Raw genomic sequence first — 18,673 nt, 5'->3', positions numbered from 1 at the left:
CAAATGAGTAACTGTTATAGGTAATGCTGGTTAGGCACCTGTGCTGGCATGGGGTTACAGGGTACAGACATACACTCCAGGTATGTCCAAGAAAAGCATCCTAATGAAATCTCGCTTCAAAGAATTAATATGAGCACAGTGAACTTCAACGTCTTCCGTTTTCACAGGACTGGTTGACAGCGTATTCAGAAACTGAAATACGCCACGGTTCCCTTCCCTCTGACTCAATGTGTGTTTGACTGACCCCAGTCATTGATCGATGATGGTGTCCTGAACCGTATTACCTCTGCGATCAGCCGCGTGTCGTCTCTCAGTGACAAATGTCTCTATCCCATCCCAGCAGCGTCTCCATTTCACCTCAGCAGGGTATCAGAGGGACGCAAACCATAGAGCTATTAGAGAGGCACGACCGACCACACCGTCGGAATTGGGAGTTCTGGAAGCGGCGCAACGGGCCTTCAACATAGCCACTGAGAGGCTCACAGATAGCCTCAGAACTATCAGGAATATGCCACAGACTTCTGCAGAAATCCCAGCGCACGCAACGGACAAGCCTAGAAATCCCTGACACACGCAACGAACTATCATAGAACTCCCAGACACACGCAGTGGACTACCCTAGAACTCCCCGACAGATGCACTGAACCATACACAAACATCGCAGGGGCAAACATAACCACAGGCGTGACTCAGTTCCTGTGCGACCCAAACAGACTGTGACTCCTCCCTGGTGTCAACACTGTCTCACTGTTCCTCTGGCTTAGCACTCTCTCCAGTCATCGTCTGCTTCGACTGCCGAGACTAAAGTCTCACCCTTATATCCCCATCAGGGAGATATCGTGACGCATTTCCATACACTGACAGTGTAAACGTTCCGCTGGGACACCCTCCGACATCCCGCAGAGACAGGCTGTCAGGCAGTCAGGTGGCTGATCGTGGCTCTCTGGGTTCCCACGCTGGCATACTGTCTGCGAGGTCAACCGTTTACTACGCGCTGGGTGGCGTGATTTCTCACGTGGCAAGGCCAAACGGTTCAGCCGTCAGTCACATAGTGATAGCTGTCGGTTGTGAAGTGGCATTGTTGATTCGTTTCAGCGTTGTATTGCCAATGTTATCATATTAATTGCGTGTTTTATGCAATTCAAATTATAGACTATATCATCCCCATGGATCTTTTGACGCTCATCAAGATGCCACCTTTGGAAAGATGCCAAGAGAACCGGGATTGAAAAGTAATTGACACGGCGGTTCTGAGAAACAGCAGCCTAGCATGAGGACAGCGAACGATTTATTGATATTTCTATCGCTAAGCAATAACCATTGTAAATGAGCTCGGTCTGACAATTCCAGGAAATCGGTCTCAGTATGTGGTTGACGGGTCATTCGAGGCAACTAGGCGGGCTAACTCTGTCCATAAAATCCACCTTTCATGGCACGGGACAAAAAAGCGCATTCGATTCTCCGCCCGCGAGCGACAGGAATCGACTTCGAACTGCCCGTGGTGTGCCGTACCTCGAAAGTACTTCCCATATGGAGGTTACGTCAATGCCCCCGCTGCATGCATTATGCATGGTCTGTGTTGACGTTAAGCCCCCGCGTGGGACAAGAGGAGACAGCTGTCTGTGACGGTGGCGGAGGGAGCGATGGCCGCGGTGGTGGAGGGGGATGGCGATGGTGGAGCGATGGCGATGGCGATGGCGATGGCGGTGATGGTGGTGGTTGTGACGGTAGCAAGAGTGGTGTTGAAGGAAGGGGCGATGGTGTTGGTAGCCGAGAGAGCGATGGTTTTGGTGGGGAGGTGGAGCAAGCAAGTAGCAACGGACGTGCCAGTGGTGGTGGTGGCGAGGTTGACAGGAAGTGTTTCAGCTACGTCAGTCCTGAAAAGAACAAAAGGTAAAAGCAATAACAAAATCCTAAACATTATTGTCACTGCATAAATGTATAGCATCATAACCGTGAAGCCAGAGTTGTATTTTAATCATGTGTCGTTCATTATCAGTTCGTTTCAGCTGTCTGGCCGTCCAGCTGTTACTCCAGTGTCAGCTGCATGTTCCACAGCTGTCAACTGCACACCCCACAGCTGTCAGCTGCATGAACAAGCTGGACGGCTGAGGGAACCATGCCAGTTGGCTGAGACGCCCTGACAGAACAGTTGTGCGTGTGTGGAACCGGAACAGAGCGCCACATAACCGATATATCTAGAAACGTGCACTCCTGCTGGAGTAAAAGCTACATCCACAGCACCATGGATACGCCCTGCGACCATCGGCGTATCACGATTTAACGCCGGACGACCGGACAGTACCGCTCTACTTTCAGTCTCACAAAATCCTAATGCCCACTGCAGTCACCGGAGACTTGTGGCATGATCTGAATGGCCGGCCAACGCCCAGGGATCCTGCCATTACCAGTGTCCAGACCAGTAGCCATCAATGCAATAACCATTACAGGCGTGGCCATGGGTCGTTACGAGAGCTCACAGAAACAAATGTCACAGGCCAGAACCGAAGCACTCACGAGCAGTCACGAATCGCTGAATTCATGCAATGCAGATTGACAGACAGGTTTTTTATCGCATGCTCTAGCGCCTAACGGTAAGCGGGATCCTTTGATAAAGCTGGGGTCTGTCCATCTGCCTTGCATGAGGCCGCCACGCGGTATGGCAGTCCATTCCGCTCCGAGAGTCCGATGTTGACCATCTGCTGCTGCCGACCGTCCGACCGACCACCAGGTCAACCGACCGCCCGACCCCGCCCGACTGACCAGCCTCCCGGCCGACCGTTCAGCCAGTGAACTGTCCAGCGAACTGACCAGCGGACATCTGACCAGCGCCAGCCTCGAACGCTTACTTGACCGTTAGACCTGTCTTTTGACCAGCCGACTAGGCGACCGCTCAGCTGGTCTCTCTTCCAATAAACCGCTCAACCACCCGATCTAATGCAAGATCAACCGTCTTCCCGACCGCGCCCGACCGTCTCCAGACCAACCAACCAACCAACCGGACTAACCGACAGGCCGGCTCCCCTCCAAAGGGTGGGGATCAACGGACTTCAACGGGCTGGCGTCTGCAGTAAAAATAAACGGCGCAATACCCGTTTCGGGGACATGCATGCTCTCTGACGATCTTGCAGACCGGGCATAAACAAACACGACTCGGCCAATGCCACCCGATCAAACGCGAGCGCAAATAAATAGCGCCGAAACGTGTGTCCGGGATGAACGGAAACTCGCAACGACGGCTCCGTCGGAAGCCAGATGAATTTAGAAGAGAGGAGCAAGAATATAAGACATCTAAATATGATACTCAAGCTATGCATTATGCAATATGCAACAGTCTAGCGAACTTAAACATAACTCAGTGCATTGACAAAGCGAAGTGTTAACTCAGTCTTGTGGATAAATCATGTCCAAAGTCACGAGCAGCTGATTATGATATGATGTCGCACTCATGTGCTTGGCTGTAAAACACAGCAGTTGATTTTTCTTATGCAGGCATACGGATTCATAGCCTGGCTAGATGTACCAAAACTTGTGCTTCCTCTACCCATACAATACAATCGAATCACTCGATAAAACTCCTGACAACCCTGACCCAACTCACGCAGTCGCACAAAGATAATGAGCGCCACCATTCGCGTCACCATGACTAACGAATGACATCAGGGCCTCATCAGAGCCGACTGGCTCTCCAGGCTCGCCCTAGGGGCCGGTTCATATCCGTCCGGGATGGCGACACACCACCCTCAGTTCGAGTATCTGCACCCAATAGCGACAGGCGCGACAGCACCAGCCGGACTGGCTGCGAGCGGATGAAATCATGCGTCCGTCCAGTGGGCCCAAACATCCGGAGATAGCGGACCCGGTCAGGAGAGGGCTGTCGTGCCGAGGACGCCGGGCGCGAGTGAGATGTGCCATAACGACGGCTGGAGCTGAGTCAGGGCGCTGAGATTCATTGAGACAACCGGCATACTGGTGCATAAGATGAGGAACCCATTCATCATTATAAGCAGAACAATCGATGAACTTATCATGCAGCTTTTAGCAATCATTGCATTTATGCTCCGCCACCAAGTCCAGTTATTGACAACAACCTAAAGACGCCCTCATTTCAAATATAGCAGCACTAAGACGTTAGTGTGTTAGTGGTACGACGGTTAGATGTCAGTAGACCAAAACAGTCACGCACCTGTCCATGATTTATTCCGATCGTCACTTGTTGGCATTCGTTGGCCAATGACCATTTTTAGTCGTGTCCAGCCTTCTTATTCATCACTCCTTAGCGCCTATCTAAGGCTCGTCGGAAGCACATCCCAGCGGTTATGGCCTGCCATTTTAGTTGAACGGGCTATGGTTGAGCTGAAAACAGCGGACGACGGGCGGCGGGTGGACAGGCGAACGGGCGGGCGGACGGGCGGCGGTGACGGAGCCGGCGCCCGAGGCAACCGCCGGGTCCCATGATGGCGCCGCCAGTGGCCATCAGTGGGGCCATCAAGCGGCCGTAATCACTGCTGAGCGAGGGGGAGCGCCGGGCCGGGTCGGGAGTTGCCGCCGCCGCCGCCCGGCACCTGGGCAGCGCGGCGAGATCGGCCCCTCGGGCGCTGGAGGGAGGAGGGAGGGAGGTGAGCCCTCCATTACTCCTCTCCCGTGGTTCGGCCGGTCAGCCTCCCGACCGCGCCGGCGGGGTCGCCGCATCCTGCTGCATCGCGCACCATTCAGCCACATTCCCTCGCATCTCATCGCATCCTGCCTGCTTCGTCCCAGGGCGGTTTGAGAGGCGGTTCTCGGAATCGGCCCCTACCCTACCGGCGCCGCCGGTCCCGCCGGACCCCGGCGCTCTGCCCTCCTCCCAGACTCTCTCCCCGTCCGTCCGCGAGGGGCGGCGCCGCGTCATGAGGCCAGACGCGCCATTTTGCGCACCGCGTGGGGACAGGCGAGGAGGGAAGCGGACCGACCGCATGGGTCTGAGGACCTCCCCAAAATGGGCGCCGGAAGACGGTCGTGAAGACTTGATCGGATACATGTCGAAACTACGGACGGAAGAGAGATAGTGAACTTTAAGGACTAAATGTTATCAAATTTTAAAATCCGGGGTAAGGGTTGACGTGTACGGTGTAATTGCGCAAATGGCACATAGTGTTTGTTTCAGATTTGGGTGATAAGATGATGACCAATGACCGCAGATCAACTGATAACCCTACATTGAACTGGTTTGCTTCCATTTTTAGTTTTTCATCAAATATTTCATCGTCATTCGGCACCCAGATGAAAAGCTTGCTGCCATTTTAGCTGGAGCTTTTAATACAAAGGCCAGTCACGTGAAATTAATGATTTACTTCACTGTTGTATCGCCATTACTTTACCTGTAACATAGCACGGTTTCATAGACAGCTTATGTATGACATTTAGGCTTCATGACCTTTGCGAATTGCCACTAGTTCTCTCGTACGCATAAGAGGTTACATATTTGCTCATAGATGGCGCTGGGTGTGAACGCCTGAAGTTAGACTGTGCCGCATTACATATAGCTACAATCGCGCGGCGCTTCGCTTGTCCGGAGTCACGCAGATAAACCAAAACATAAAAATTAATGAATTGCAATGATGATCTAAGATCATAATGGAAGGACTAATTATTTGTCAACGACTTCATACATAGTGATGACTTCATTTTTAAAACACCGCCACATGTAGCACAAACTGAATGCTGATCTTCCTACAATCCCAAGTAATTCACTTTACGCGTAGCTGGACTGAAGAAACATCACTAGTCCAAAACTATCAGTTTCCCAGGTTTTCACATAGCACCAAAGAGCTTTCTGTCACCCCGGTTAACAGGTGACCGACCCACTGCTGGAGGAGATTGCAGACACCCTGCACCCCCGCACCACCCAGCACGCCGGCGGACAGCTGGGCCGTGCATCTCCGTGCACTGTGCACTGAGCAGCGAGCAGTGAGCAGCGAGCAGTGACCGCACAGACACCGCGTCTGACTTGCAGATTCCCACGCCCCTGCTGGCGGAAGCCATCGCCAGCTGGAGCCAGCAGCGCGGCGGCGGCGCGGTGACGGTGGCGGCGGCGGCGGCGTCACCAGCGTCATCCCTTGCCGGCACACCGACCAGCGTCCCCAGCCGCGCGACCCGTCTTATCGGCCGGTGTGACGTCACAATCCGGAAACGCCGGCTCTTTGTGGGAGCAGATCCCACCCGGCCGCTGAGAAACACACTGATTATGACGACTAACGAGCTGTTGTGAAACGGCCGAGCTGCCGTGGGGCCGTGTCGGGGTGAGACGGGACGTGACGGCGGGCAGTGACATCGGCTGCAGTGACGCGCCAGTGACAGTAGGGTGGTCACGCGGTGACAGGCCGTACTGGCAGCCTGATGAAAAACTGATGTTGTAAAGACAGGGAGGTCAGCCGCATGACCGGTCTGCGAGTGTCGTGGCCGAGGATTTGAGCTTCCCAGCAGGGCGTGGTCGAGGATTAATCGGACCGGCTTGCTCGCTGGTCTGAAGACCATGGGTCCCGTGCAATGACTGGACCAGTGGCACTTCGTCGTTCTCTGACCGCGCGAAAAATCCTCCAATCACCCGCCAAAACGGTGCGAACCGAGCAGCTGAGACAGACAGAGGGACTGTGAGAGCGGGAGGGAGAAAGAGAGAGCGGGAAAATGAGCCGGCTCGGCCGCGTGGCGCGGCGGCGGGCCGACAAAAACTCGGTGTCCGCGGTCCGCCAGTGCGAAGGCCACCGGGTGCACCCCCTGCACCCCGCTCCTCCCACCTCCTCCCCAGCACCGCGCCCGGCGGCGGCGGCGGCTCAGCAACACAGATGGCGCCTCGCTCCGACCGCCGACCGCCCGACCGCCGACCGGCCGACCGGCCGACCGGCAGTCCCGCTCCCACCGCGCCGCACCGGCACCCCTGCCTCCCTTCCTGCCCCTCCTCCCTCCCTCTTCCCGCTCTACCCCCGCCCCGCGAGACTCGGGCGGCCCAGTGCAACAGCCGTGCGAGACGAGACGCTGGAAAACACAACACAATGAAAACAAATGTGGGCTCGGATTTGGTATTTCCCGGGCGAGGTGGCGCCGCGGGGACTCGGCCGAGAACAGCACGGTGGGGAGACGTGAGCTAGGCTCGTTAGTGGTGAACAAACGTTGCTTTTATAGTCGCTTGTCTCATGACTGCATTTGGAGTCACTGTCATTGATCATTGATCAGCGAAGTCGCTTAAATGATCACTTTCGGCTTAAAAAACTTTAGCAATGCTGGCGATTTTGCGGGAAATACATTCCAGTCATTGACTAGTTTTTCCACAACTTCCTGATAAGTTGACAGACGAGTTTCACCGGTATACCATCTGTGAAATGCGCCGTATTATTCCCCAGAGACTCGGAAAGACCAGTCCCGCCGCAGTGCCTTCTGACAAGCTGTGGACGCTGTCAGCCCACACTGACAAAGCCTCATGTCGCTAACAAGCCAGGCGCCTGTGGTGACAGTGTCTGATGGGCCATTGCAGTGGACCGGCGAGACAGGGGGTGGGGAGGGCCACGGAGACGCACCATGCAGCCCTACTCCTTCCTTAGTCCCATTGCCGCCGGCTGCGAGACCATCTACAGTGAATGAATTGAGAATTCACCATCCAAAATGACCGCATGACCGCACAGAGTGGCAACAATCGACAGCTAGACCTAGCCTTGGATGTGTTCTCTTTCGTTAGAAAGATGATGACAGATACCTAAAATTGTTTTCTTTCGTCATTGAGATCGAAGCTCTTATCTATCTGGAAAAAAACGAGCTACGTGCATGTCACTCTTAGAACTTCGCTCGATTCGACATATCCAGGCTCAGCACCAAACAGCGAACGGCGAACCGTGGACGACGGGCGTTAGGCGCGCGGGCGTCGAGCTCTCGGCGGGCTCTCGGCAGGCAGGTATGCGACGCCGGTGGTTGGGAGCGAAGGTCACCAACGCGCCACATTCGTCCACCGTGCGCGGCGTGCAGCACACCGAGAGGGGAGGGCAGGCGAAGGGGACCGACTGGTCGATGGAGCGTTGTTGCCGCCTCTTCCGTCAGGGTCGATATAATGTGAAGGCAGAGGGGAGGTGGGTACCACGGGGTAGAGCGGGGGAGGCGGCCGCGGGCCGGGTCAAAGGGTGGCATTGTCTGTTGATCGGCCTCTGGAGGGAGGGAGGGCGCCACGGAGGTTGTTGACCGCTCCGCTGAACTGCGAGGTCACTCGGCGGCAGCGGACGAAATGTCACCGCTAGCGATCGATCTTAGTCGCTGATAACGACCAGCGTTACCGGACAAAGCGGTGCGGTCGACTTCAACACACCCACTAACACGTCAATCTCTCAGTCAGCGGGTATGCTTTCAAACATCACTTGTCGACCCCACCCCCCACCCTCCGTCCGTCACCCGAGCGGCCCCAACCGAACCAAGGGGCCCCATAGACAGAACGCCACGTCATCGACCCCAAACCCCACCCCTCCCCCACTGTCCCACCACCCCACCACCCCACCACCATCTTTCCTGACCGAGCCTGGTGGCGGCTGGCGACCAGGAATGTGGTATTTTTGCGAGATCACGACCGGCCGGCATTGTGAGCGGATTTTTGCACTGCGCGCTGCCGTGGGAACGAGCGACCGGCGCTACTGGCGACGGCGGCCGTCGAGCCACCTGGCCGGGTGCGGAGCTGGGTGCTGGGTGCTGGGTGCTGGCCGGGCGCTGGGTGCTGTGTAGGGTGCTAGGATGCTGGACGCTGGCTTCTGGATGCTGGATACAAGGGGACCGATTCCTACGAGCTTTTGTATTTGATGATCAGTCAAGCTCATTGGTCACTGTTCAGGAGATAGGCCCAGGTGACAGGTGCAAACTTTCGCATGCATGCGGGCAGCGCGTTACGTGGTCTCTGAGGTTATACTGGCTGTTGCGCTTTGAGTTCTGAGCGCCATGTCTTGCTGCTGACTGGTCATTTGGGCCCATCGCAGCGCAACAGGTAGGCGCCTCGGGTCACAGCGCTAGATTAGAGTGTGTAATTGATAAACCGATTTCAAACAGCTCAGAGAGATATTACGGGGATGAGAGAGAGAGAGAGAGAGAGAGAGAGAGAGAGAGAGAGAGAGAGAGAGAGAGAGAGAGAGAGAGAGAGAGAGGGGGGGAGGAAAGATAGCGAGAGAGAAAAGGACAGAGACAAAGATGCATGCAAAAGAGGTAGACATACGTAGAGCCTAAAGAGTGCAGGGCAAAACGAAGGGGTTTGCAATGCGCAAAGTGACAATTGTCATGTCAGTACAATTAAGGTTCAGTTATGGCCCCTGACTGCAATAATACACCCGCAGTGGACACGGGTTGTCGGCGAGTGACCACACCACGGGAGGTCGCCGACCTCTGGCGACCCGTGGGCCACCGGCCGCGCTGGTCAGTGGTCAACTGACCATTGCGTCGGGCCGGACCGCAGGGGGAGGGTCATCATGATTGTCATCGGTCGCCATCTCCCACCCAGTTCAGTCGAAGGGGATGTGACAGACAATAACTGTCCACGGAGGGTGCGGCAAGGTTCAATGTGTGCCTATAGGGGGATGTCATGGTGTGGAAGAAAACGATTAACGGCTTTATGCAATTATGGGGCGGGTAAATATTGCTACAAATAAGTATGTTGAAGAAAGAATAGCCTTTCACTCAGACCCGGAAAGTGGAGAATAAATGGAGTGCCTACACTCCAGCAGACGAAAAAAGGTCTGAGAAGGCCTACCAATATGGCGTGCATTACTCGGACATCTGTATTTGCAGTGCAAGCAGCCATCTGTCGCCTGTCGCGGCCGCCACATGTGTTTTGTCTTTGCGATTCAGTCTCAACATGCTGCAGTCTCTGTTTCTATTTCCGCGTCGGTGCCCGGCCCGCTATAGGGCGACGATCCACAGCTGTGACCCAGTTGTTGGGGCGTCGCTATCTCTGCTCCCTCCCCCAGCAGAACCGACAGACAGACCGTGACAGGCCGGTGGTGCCACCCCAGATCGGACGGTGACCGCGACCGGCCAATGTCCGACGCAGGGGTGGATAACCCGGGTAGGGAGAGTCCGGTCTCTATTTGGGCCGGGTCACAGCCCAAAGTTCTATACAGAGCTCTATACTGTCCATAAAATGTTTGCCATTGGAGTTGTTGTCTTGCTGACTGCAGCATTTGACATAATTCGAATCTGAGACACGGTTTATATTGTGATAATTTCGTAAATAATAAGATTTTTAGAACTCATCGAACCGTTCATGCCTTTTCTAAACATGCACGTTTCAATCCCCGTTACCGCCGTGCTACGACCCCAGTTCTGACCTACCTATGGAGCCCGCCTGCCCAGTTTGCTGGCGTTTGGTGATCTTCTCCTCGATGAGGGCGCGGACAGAGTTGCTGACGGTGGTCAACGGACCACCCAACTCCTTCCGTTCCGTTCGTTTGTCGTTCTCCTGTGAAACAGACCGACACTCGGTGATAATTGGCTCAAATGAATAAACGGGGACGTCAGATATTCAACGACGCATTTGGGTAGGACGGAACTTATCTTTGGGCGGAGGGGGCGAGGGAACAATGTTGGATTCAGATCCTTAAGGGTGACAGTTCCCTGACGTCACCATTCGTTACGTCACAGCGTGCACAGAGAAGTTGGCACTACTCCCACACTCGCCCCTCTCCCTCCCTCTAGTCTCCATCCCGCCTAGTGATGACGTTTGAGTTTCGCCACCCAGTTTTTAAGGAGTTTGACGGGAAAGTATTTTGAAGTCTCCTGCTAAACAGCCTTTCCTCTATGTCCCGTCCCGTCCCGCCCTTTCTACTCCACAGTGTCATTCCCATTCCACCTACTCACATCCCGTTCTGTCCCGCTTCGTCCCGTCCCCTTCGCCCCGTTCCACCCATTCCCGTCCCGCTTCGTCCTATCCCGTCCCCTTTGCCCCGTTCCACCCACTCCCGTCCCGTCCCGTCCCGTCTCGTTTCGTCCCGTCCCGCCACCCCGGCCATTCCCCTGCCGGATGACGAGGTCGCCGTTTCGCAACTCCCGGGCCCGCACGGCGCGTGTGCGTGTGCGTGTGTCAGTGCGCGCCGCCGCAGCACGGGGCCTGCCGGCCGCTAAAGGGCTTCAGAGCTCGCTATTGAGGTCACCAGACAGGGAGTTTTAGGTCAGAGGAGAGAGCGATAGGGGAGAGGAATAAGGCCATCGCGGCGAGAGGTCGGGCAAATAGAGGGGATGTGCTTGTCGGTTGGATCTGAGGGCCCTGTTACGGCCCATTAGAGGATATCTCAGCCAATCACCGAGGTCCTCTCTCGCGCCTGTGCCACCCTATTGGTGGAGTGATGGGGAGTGATTGGTCACTGATGGCCCTCCATAGTGACGGGCGAGGTCAGCCCCTCCCCGGGCCGCCAGTCCTGTCCTGTCCTGGACCGGTCGGCGTGTTTTCGCCATGGAGACGGGGAATAGGACCCGCCCCGCACCGGCCGCCATGTTCCGCCCATGAACAGAGGAGTGGGCAATAATCAGAAACCATGCTAAAGGAGTTTTTATGATGCTGGTCTGCCAACAACGCCCAGACAACACGTTTTGGGAATTTGTGTGGAATTAATAATTAATGTGCCCACTGTCCAGCACCATCAAATCCCAGCTCGACAGTTCCAGCGATCTTGTAACGCATCAACTGTCATCAGTTTGTCTGATGTCCGTCACGCCTCCAAGTCAGAGGCGCCAGAAGTGCGTTGACGCCTTGCGACAGCCGACAAGTCTCTGCCAACTTCCGTGATACGGTCAACACTTGGCAGATTCGCCGCCTGACAAGTCGCGGCCCACTGCCGCCCGCCGCAAGTTCCGAGCCAAACTGTCCGAGTTCAGTGAAGTAATATCGCGCTTTGTTCGCCGGCACACGTGCCTGCGGCGATGATTGTCTTCAGGTAGCCGAGGTCGCAGGTTGGATTAATTTTACCTATCCCGGGACGTTCCCACGAGTCGAGGGAAAAGAGGCTGTATGCGTGTGTGAGATAGATGGGAATATATCAGTGCATAGGTTGCGTGCACAGCTTGCATGCATTGTGCGTGAGGCGGACCGTGTGAATGGGGCCACAGATTGACGGTAGCAATCGATTTTTAGATTCCAGTTCGATAGATGATTATGAAACTATAGACAAGTTCGCGAGTAAAACTTCGGCTGAATGCCAGGGCTTCTGGAAACTGGTTTCGATAGATAATGAGCTGCATTATTCCAATGGTTTGGGTTCATACCGTCCGCGCTAGTTCTGTGTAGACAGAGTTATTGTTCCCGGTTCCAACACTGTCTGGCACTTTGGCTCATAACAGCCACTTTATGTCAAATCATGGCCCGTAACAGAGACACAGCGAGCCTGTCGCAGTTCCGGTACTAGACCGACCCGGTCACTCGTCGTTACACTAGGCCTCCGTCAACAACCACCTTCTGCGGCAGCCTGCAGTACCGGAAGACGGACATTCGTGACATGAAGCCATTACCCATCCGAAACGGGGAAGCGACGGGCCGGCACATCTATAAACGAGCCCAAACGGCCACTGTTGCTCCGCTCGGCTGGGTACTCACGTTTGTGGCGGCGCGTGTGCTGCCACAGCTAGTGGCTAAGGGCATGGATGGACAACTGCACTATGGTGCTAGCAATGAAGATGGTACTGCGACGACCGATGTACTTGCATGCACCCGTTGAACAGCCAACGGGCACCCAACCAGCACTCATGTGGCATCCACATTGCACCAATATCGAAGCGTTTTACCGCACCTTCCGGTTGGCAATAGTCACACTGGCTTCACCACAAGTGACCCTCGTTCAGCACGGCGCCAGGGAATCGACAAAGGAAGACGACTGGACGGCGACGGCGGCGACGCGACGACAGGGGGACACGACGCGACGGTAGACCGGGCTTCTGGCGCCGGACAGGGGCGAACTACATAGCAAGGGACGTGACAGGAAGGACCAGGAAGGACCACCAGTCGCCCGGTTGCGGCCAACGTCCTCCGAATTGCAGCTGTGCACGTGATCGAATAGCTCAGGGACATTCCGCGATTAGGAATCTCAAGGCCAGGACAAGGTTATCAGCGCTGGTCGGGCCAAATGGATACCCAAATATATCGCCGCCCGCCATGTTCTGGCCTTATTCGGTCTACATAAGTACTTCTGTCATCGGTGGAAACCATAAAACTTTTCCTTTTTGGAGTTCGTAGGCAGCAGGTGCGCCCGGATGCGTCGGTGCCCCACCCGCGGAAACCGACCGTTGCCGATGTGACACACAATGTCACATCACCCCGCTTGCCATCACCGCACAGTTCGACGCAGCGTTTGCTGGCCCGCTCGTTGTTCGTTGCTCAATACGGCGCACTCAGCTCCATGTCACGGATGCGGCTGGCGAGGCATTCGCGCCGCATAGCGTTGTTTCCGGAGAGCGGACAGCGGGCCGAGATAGGATCAGACGTCGCGCTCAGTGCACCGGATACTTGGGCCGCAGAGCGGAACTGCGACCCCGACCGCGCCCGACGGGGCCCACCCGACCCAGAGAGAGCCAGATCGGACCCACAGCGACCCCGACCGCACCCGACGGGGCCCAACCGACCCAGAGAGAGTCAAATCGCTCGACAGGGCCCAACCGACCTGTCCCGACCGTTGTAACGGACCCACAGAGCCCCAGACCGAACCTTTCACAACCTAAAGCGACCCCAATCGGACACTAACGTCAACCGAAAGCGAGCTAGATCGGGCCCCAGCAGCTCAGTCCGGATAAAGCTCAAGCAAGCCAGGGTAAGATAGTTAAAAATGTTGAAAAAATTATTATTGTTGTTTCCTATCACCTAATAAATGAAGTTCAACATGATTACCCTACCTTAGAATATTGGAACTAGAAGAAAACGAACATTTAATTTTCTTCTTTCCGCCCGATCGTGATCCTTCTCAGCCAGTCACCGAATTTCCTTTGACCTCATAGATCTTGAGACAAATAGCGACAACAGACGCCGCTAAATCTTCAGGCTAACCGATGCGCTGTGATTGTCTGAGGCGCGCCAAGGTTGTTCCAGAGGCGTCAGAGCCGTCGCGACTCCTCCATTACAGCGATACATCCCCTGTCGCCATTGCCGCAAACTGGTGACCACTCGGCTCCGTCTGGGTTCCCGATCAGAAGCTCCGACACGGACTAATGATGTCACTTTGTTGGATTTAATGACGTCACTTGTTGACCAAACAGCCCCTGCGTTAGGGTAGAATTGCCAGAACAGATCTAAGAAATTTGACATTTGTGAGAGAAGTTGCTCCGGCTCAAGGTTACTTCATATACAAATAGGAATATTTTTGCTGGATAGGAAATGAGCTCATTGGTCTACATATGGCGAGGTCGCTATGTGAGATTTCAAATTATGTGCCAGGGAAATGGCCGAGTTTGCTGTGTAAAAAAGACGGTCAAAATCAGCATGATACCTCTTATGTATTACGAAGCCAACTTTTCCGCTGCTTAGAGCATTTAAATCCTGACATCCTTACTAGAAAATGGAATACTGTGCCGACTAAGTGATTATCGCGATGCGCCGTCACAAAAATGGGAAAATTCCATCAACGACTGCGAATTGGCCACGTAATCCCTTATGGCGAGGCTGGCCATACAGGCAAATCGCGTCGAGGAATCTACAGCTGTAAAATAAATCCACCGCTGAGTGGGTAAACTTGTCAGAATCAGGTGAATCGGCTACTGTATTCAGATCTTCACAAAATTTCAACCGTTCAAAGAAAATAGCCCCGATGAAAACGCACGCATGGTTCAATCAAACAAACTCCAGAGACTGTGACACCGTGGGTACTGAAGTTCATCGACCTTGCACTCGACCGGCGCGGCGGCCTGGTTGCGCAGAAGGAAATCGGTCCGGTGGCTGCCCGACCAACAGGTGTAGCATATATACCTACCGGTCCTGTCCAGGAAAGCCCAAACCTGATTGCTGATCCTGCAGTGCCGCAAATTCCGGCTGCAAACGCGCAGCGTAACTCGGTAAGCGTGTAAAGGCACCAAAAATGCCACCAGAAACAAGATTGTCGGACACGCGGCGCCTTAAAAATTCGAATGGCTCGCCTTATATGCAACGGAATATTTATTTCTTACATTCACTTGACCAATCGATTGTGGTTGCCAGCGAGCATTACCAGGACGGTAAGTCATCATGCCTGGCCATGTGTTAAAAACATAACGAAGGTAAAACTATGAAATGTAGGACAGAAGGCGTCATGCCATCTGATGCAGGCACGTGATAACTAAAATCGACTCGGTCCGATCTTCCCGGTAAGTTTGTGTGGGCTGTGGCAGCAACCACAGCCACCTCGGTGACAGCACATACATCTGCGGCCAGTTTGGACAGTTGGACGGGCTGTCAGACAGGAAGGCGGACAGGCGGCCGGTCAATCGGCTCCGCGCGGCTCAGCTCAGCTCAGGGGCTCAGCTCGGCGCGCCTCGTGCCGACCGCCTGGAGATGGCATGATAACGGGCACGTGGCTACCTCGGCTGCTACCAGCGTCACCGCCGTCACCGCCTGCACCCGGCTGCTGACGTACCCACCCGGCACTCGATACAGCGATTGTCCAGCGCGATCAGACAGCCCGCTGTGTGAGACCCACTCGTGGCAACAGGCCGATGAGGCTCCGTTTCCGTGCCAGCCGGCAGCCCATCCCGCCTCAAATTAGGGTGTCGTCACGGCGCTGCTGCGCTGGAAGCACCGGCAGTCGTGAGTCCGTTCAGCCGCCGAACGATGCTCGTGCCTCACATGCACAGGCCAGCGTGAAATGGAATGTTACCCAGTCATGCCCTAATGCACGGTAGCGTTTAATTTAACCACCCGGCAAATTGGGTGACGATTTGGCACGCACACGGCCCTGGCTGTGGATCCGTTGTCATCGCCTCACGCTTCGTTTCCTCACGGTCGGAGAATGGGGAAGTACACTTTCCGTGCCAAGTACGTCACCGGTGCCGCACGTGCAGCCGCAGGGCAGAGTGGAGGACAAAGAGATCCGGAGAGAGAGAGAGAGAGAGAGAGAGAGAGAGAGAGAGAGAGAGAGAGAGAGAGAGAGAGAGAGAGAGAGAGAGAGAGAGAGAGAGAGAGCGAGAGAGAGAGAGAGAGATAGAGAGAGAGAGAGAGAGGCGACAGCAGCACGGTCAAGGAACCGGGAATGCTCTCAAGGACTGTGCGAAGGTCGGGCGAAATCGGGCGTGCAGGCATAGATCACCCGTGGATTAGAGGAATGAGGATAATTGGAGATGGATGGTGTGGGTGGTGTGCTTAACCATACCGCACAACATCACACACTGCAGTCTAGAACTGCATCTTATTTGTCTTATCCTATGCTTTATACTGCAAAGCTCGATGCTACGGTACAGCTAATCACATGAAGCGTGGAAATGGATCATCCACGCAATATCCGCAATCCATCCACGAACATCCACACGGACCATTCGCGGAGCCTCCACGACCCCCACCGCCCTGCCACACCACTGCAGGTACACGTGGAGCGCAGGTGGCTCCCACCATGCAGCCACCTCCGGCCCAGCTGTCGCAGTAGAGGAAACCAAATGACCGATTGTGGCCCGCAAAGCTACCAGTCACGCCACCCCCAGGCGGAGGAGAGCGTCAGGCGGTGGCAGGGCAGAGCAGCGGGTGGCGGCGGAGTTTGCACTCGGCCTATGATGGTTTGAAGGGACGGCTTGTGAGAGATGGTGCGGAAGGTGTCAGAAAAAAGCTTTTCAGCACCTCTGCAAGGCAGCTGGGCGTTGCCGAATGGTGTTCGCGAGCAAAACATTGCGGTTGGAGATGTCATTGCTGTTGATCTTGCTACCAAATCGTCACAGCGGTCTCGATCGTCGAAAGAAGTAGAACGCATCGATGAACAGACCTTCGCAGCCATGTCGCTGAAGAGATGATGCATGCACTGGGGGAGACAAGGGGTACCCTAAGCCGGATGCAGGAGCCATACAATGGGTGGACGGAGACAGGCGATGATAAGTCGTCGTGTCGGGAGTCCAACACCAGAGAAACCGTCCTTGCTGTCCGGACTGCCGGTTGTTAACGTGTTCTATGACTGTTAACATGAGATAGCGGACGTAAAAAAGACTCGCTCATCAGGGCGTCTTCGGGGAAACAGATTTCACACATCAGCAAGAAAGGCACAGGTAGATATTTTGCTAAAAACGCTAGCGAGACACGACTACCTATTTCCATCGCTCGCCGTTCACAAGGAGGAAATGGACATGAAAATATTGCTGAAACACGCACAGCAGAACCGTGCAAGGATTTGCGCCATATAAGCCTTTGCGTGCTGCTACTGTCCAGACCTGGTACAAAAGGATTCCGTGGAACGGTGAGTTCCCGCAGATCAGAAGCACTCATGGAAGGGGAATTTTGGGGAAACTACCACTTTAAATCAATTGGATGGGGAATTACTGGGGCCGTGCTCGTTGAAGTAGCTGAGAAATCGGCTGACTTTTTCCTTACATACATGCTTTTACTTTTCTATATTGCAACTTCTGAAATGAAAAATAACGAGAAAGGTTAATTTAAAAGCTCTGTACATGGGCTAGTGAATTTACCCTAACGTTGATGCATAAGCAAGACACCATCGAATACACATCGATGGGATCCTTTCAGACCTGGATTATCGGTCCCCATGAAATGGATGTTGCGGCGACTGGCAGGGCCCGAAAACCGATCAGATGGCCCGTTAAGATAAGACTGCACTTCATCTTAATTCAGCGCAGCCGGCGCGCAATAGGCGAGCGAGGCCGGGCGCGCCTGGCGGACCGGGACTGATTCAGGTCGGAGATGGGAGAGCAGCGGCAGAATTACGGCTCCCCGACCGCGTCCGATGGACCGCAGCATGGCCTCCAACGAGCGCCGCCAATGGGGCCCGACCAATCCGGACTTTGCGACCCATAGGCGAGCGATGCATTAGAGAATGAAAAATTACCGCATTAGACATCCCGTTCCGCCTAATAGATGCGGATCAGTGTTGAGGGTCGACTCTTACGTCGCTGAGGGAGACATAATGGCGCAGCGAGGCGGCCCGTTTCCATAGGACGTGCCGGACCGACCGCTTCAAATGGCGCTACAGAATGGTTTTTATCCAATCCCCGCGTGCATGGTAACCAAATGTTGTCTGGGAAAAGAATCAGACGTGTTTTCAGAAGCAGATTCAACAGTTGCATTGCACTGAAACATTTATCTGGAAAGGTAAAAACGAGCATTCCATGCTGACAAAAAGACACATAATTCAAATAGCAAATTGAGGATTTACGACGGATCAGGTACGAATCGTGTTCGCTGCGGCTGTCAGCTCGAATTCGCGCTGCTGGATCTGCTGATTTCTTACCCGGGCCCAGGTCATACACCGCCTTGCCGCGAAGTTCGTCGCCATGGCTACCATGCGGCACGCACAGCGAGGGACCCCTGAGCCGGAGCTCTATCGGACCGCATAGCGAATCGGCGCGACGGCTCCGCGGCGCGGCTCCGCTCTTTGGCCGCCTACTACAAAGAGAACAAAGCCGACGGCTTGACCTTGCGCTGCCCGCTACTCAGAGGAGTGGGCCAAACAAAATGGAGCCCATACCAGCTGGCGGCACCGAGCGAACCAAGGATGGCACGGGCACCGAAAACAAG

General features: G+C 54.8%; 1 protein-coding gene across 1 annotated transcript in view; it reads right to left on the bottom strand.

Annotated features, from left to right (window-relative positions):
- The window catches only part of LOC122367642, a gene marked incomplete at its 5' end in the record, with an annotated part of 123,978 nt that overhangs the window by 27,431 nt on the left and 77,874 nt on the right, over nucleotides 1-18,673 (bottom strand). Inside the window, one exon of the mRNA XM_043340953.1 lies at nucleotides 10,330-10,456. Coding sequence (XP_043196888.1) covers nucleotides 10,330-10,456 — 127 coding nt within the window. The remainder of the gene's footprint in view (nucleotides 1-10,329; nucleotides 10,457-18,673) is intronic.

The sequence above is a fragment of the Amphibalanus amphitrite genome, unplaced genomic scaffold (genome assembly GCF_019059575.1).
Source record: "Amphibalanus amphitrite isolate SeventyFive unplaced genomic scaffold, NRLGWU_Aamphi_draft 000885F_arrow, whole genome shotgun sequence".
NCBI lineage: Eukaryota > Metazoa > Arthropoda > Thecostraca > Balanomorpha > Balanidae > Amphibalanus > Amphibalanus amphitrite.
This window is presented reverse-complemented; position numbering and strand designations above follow the sequence as displayed.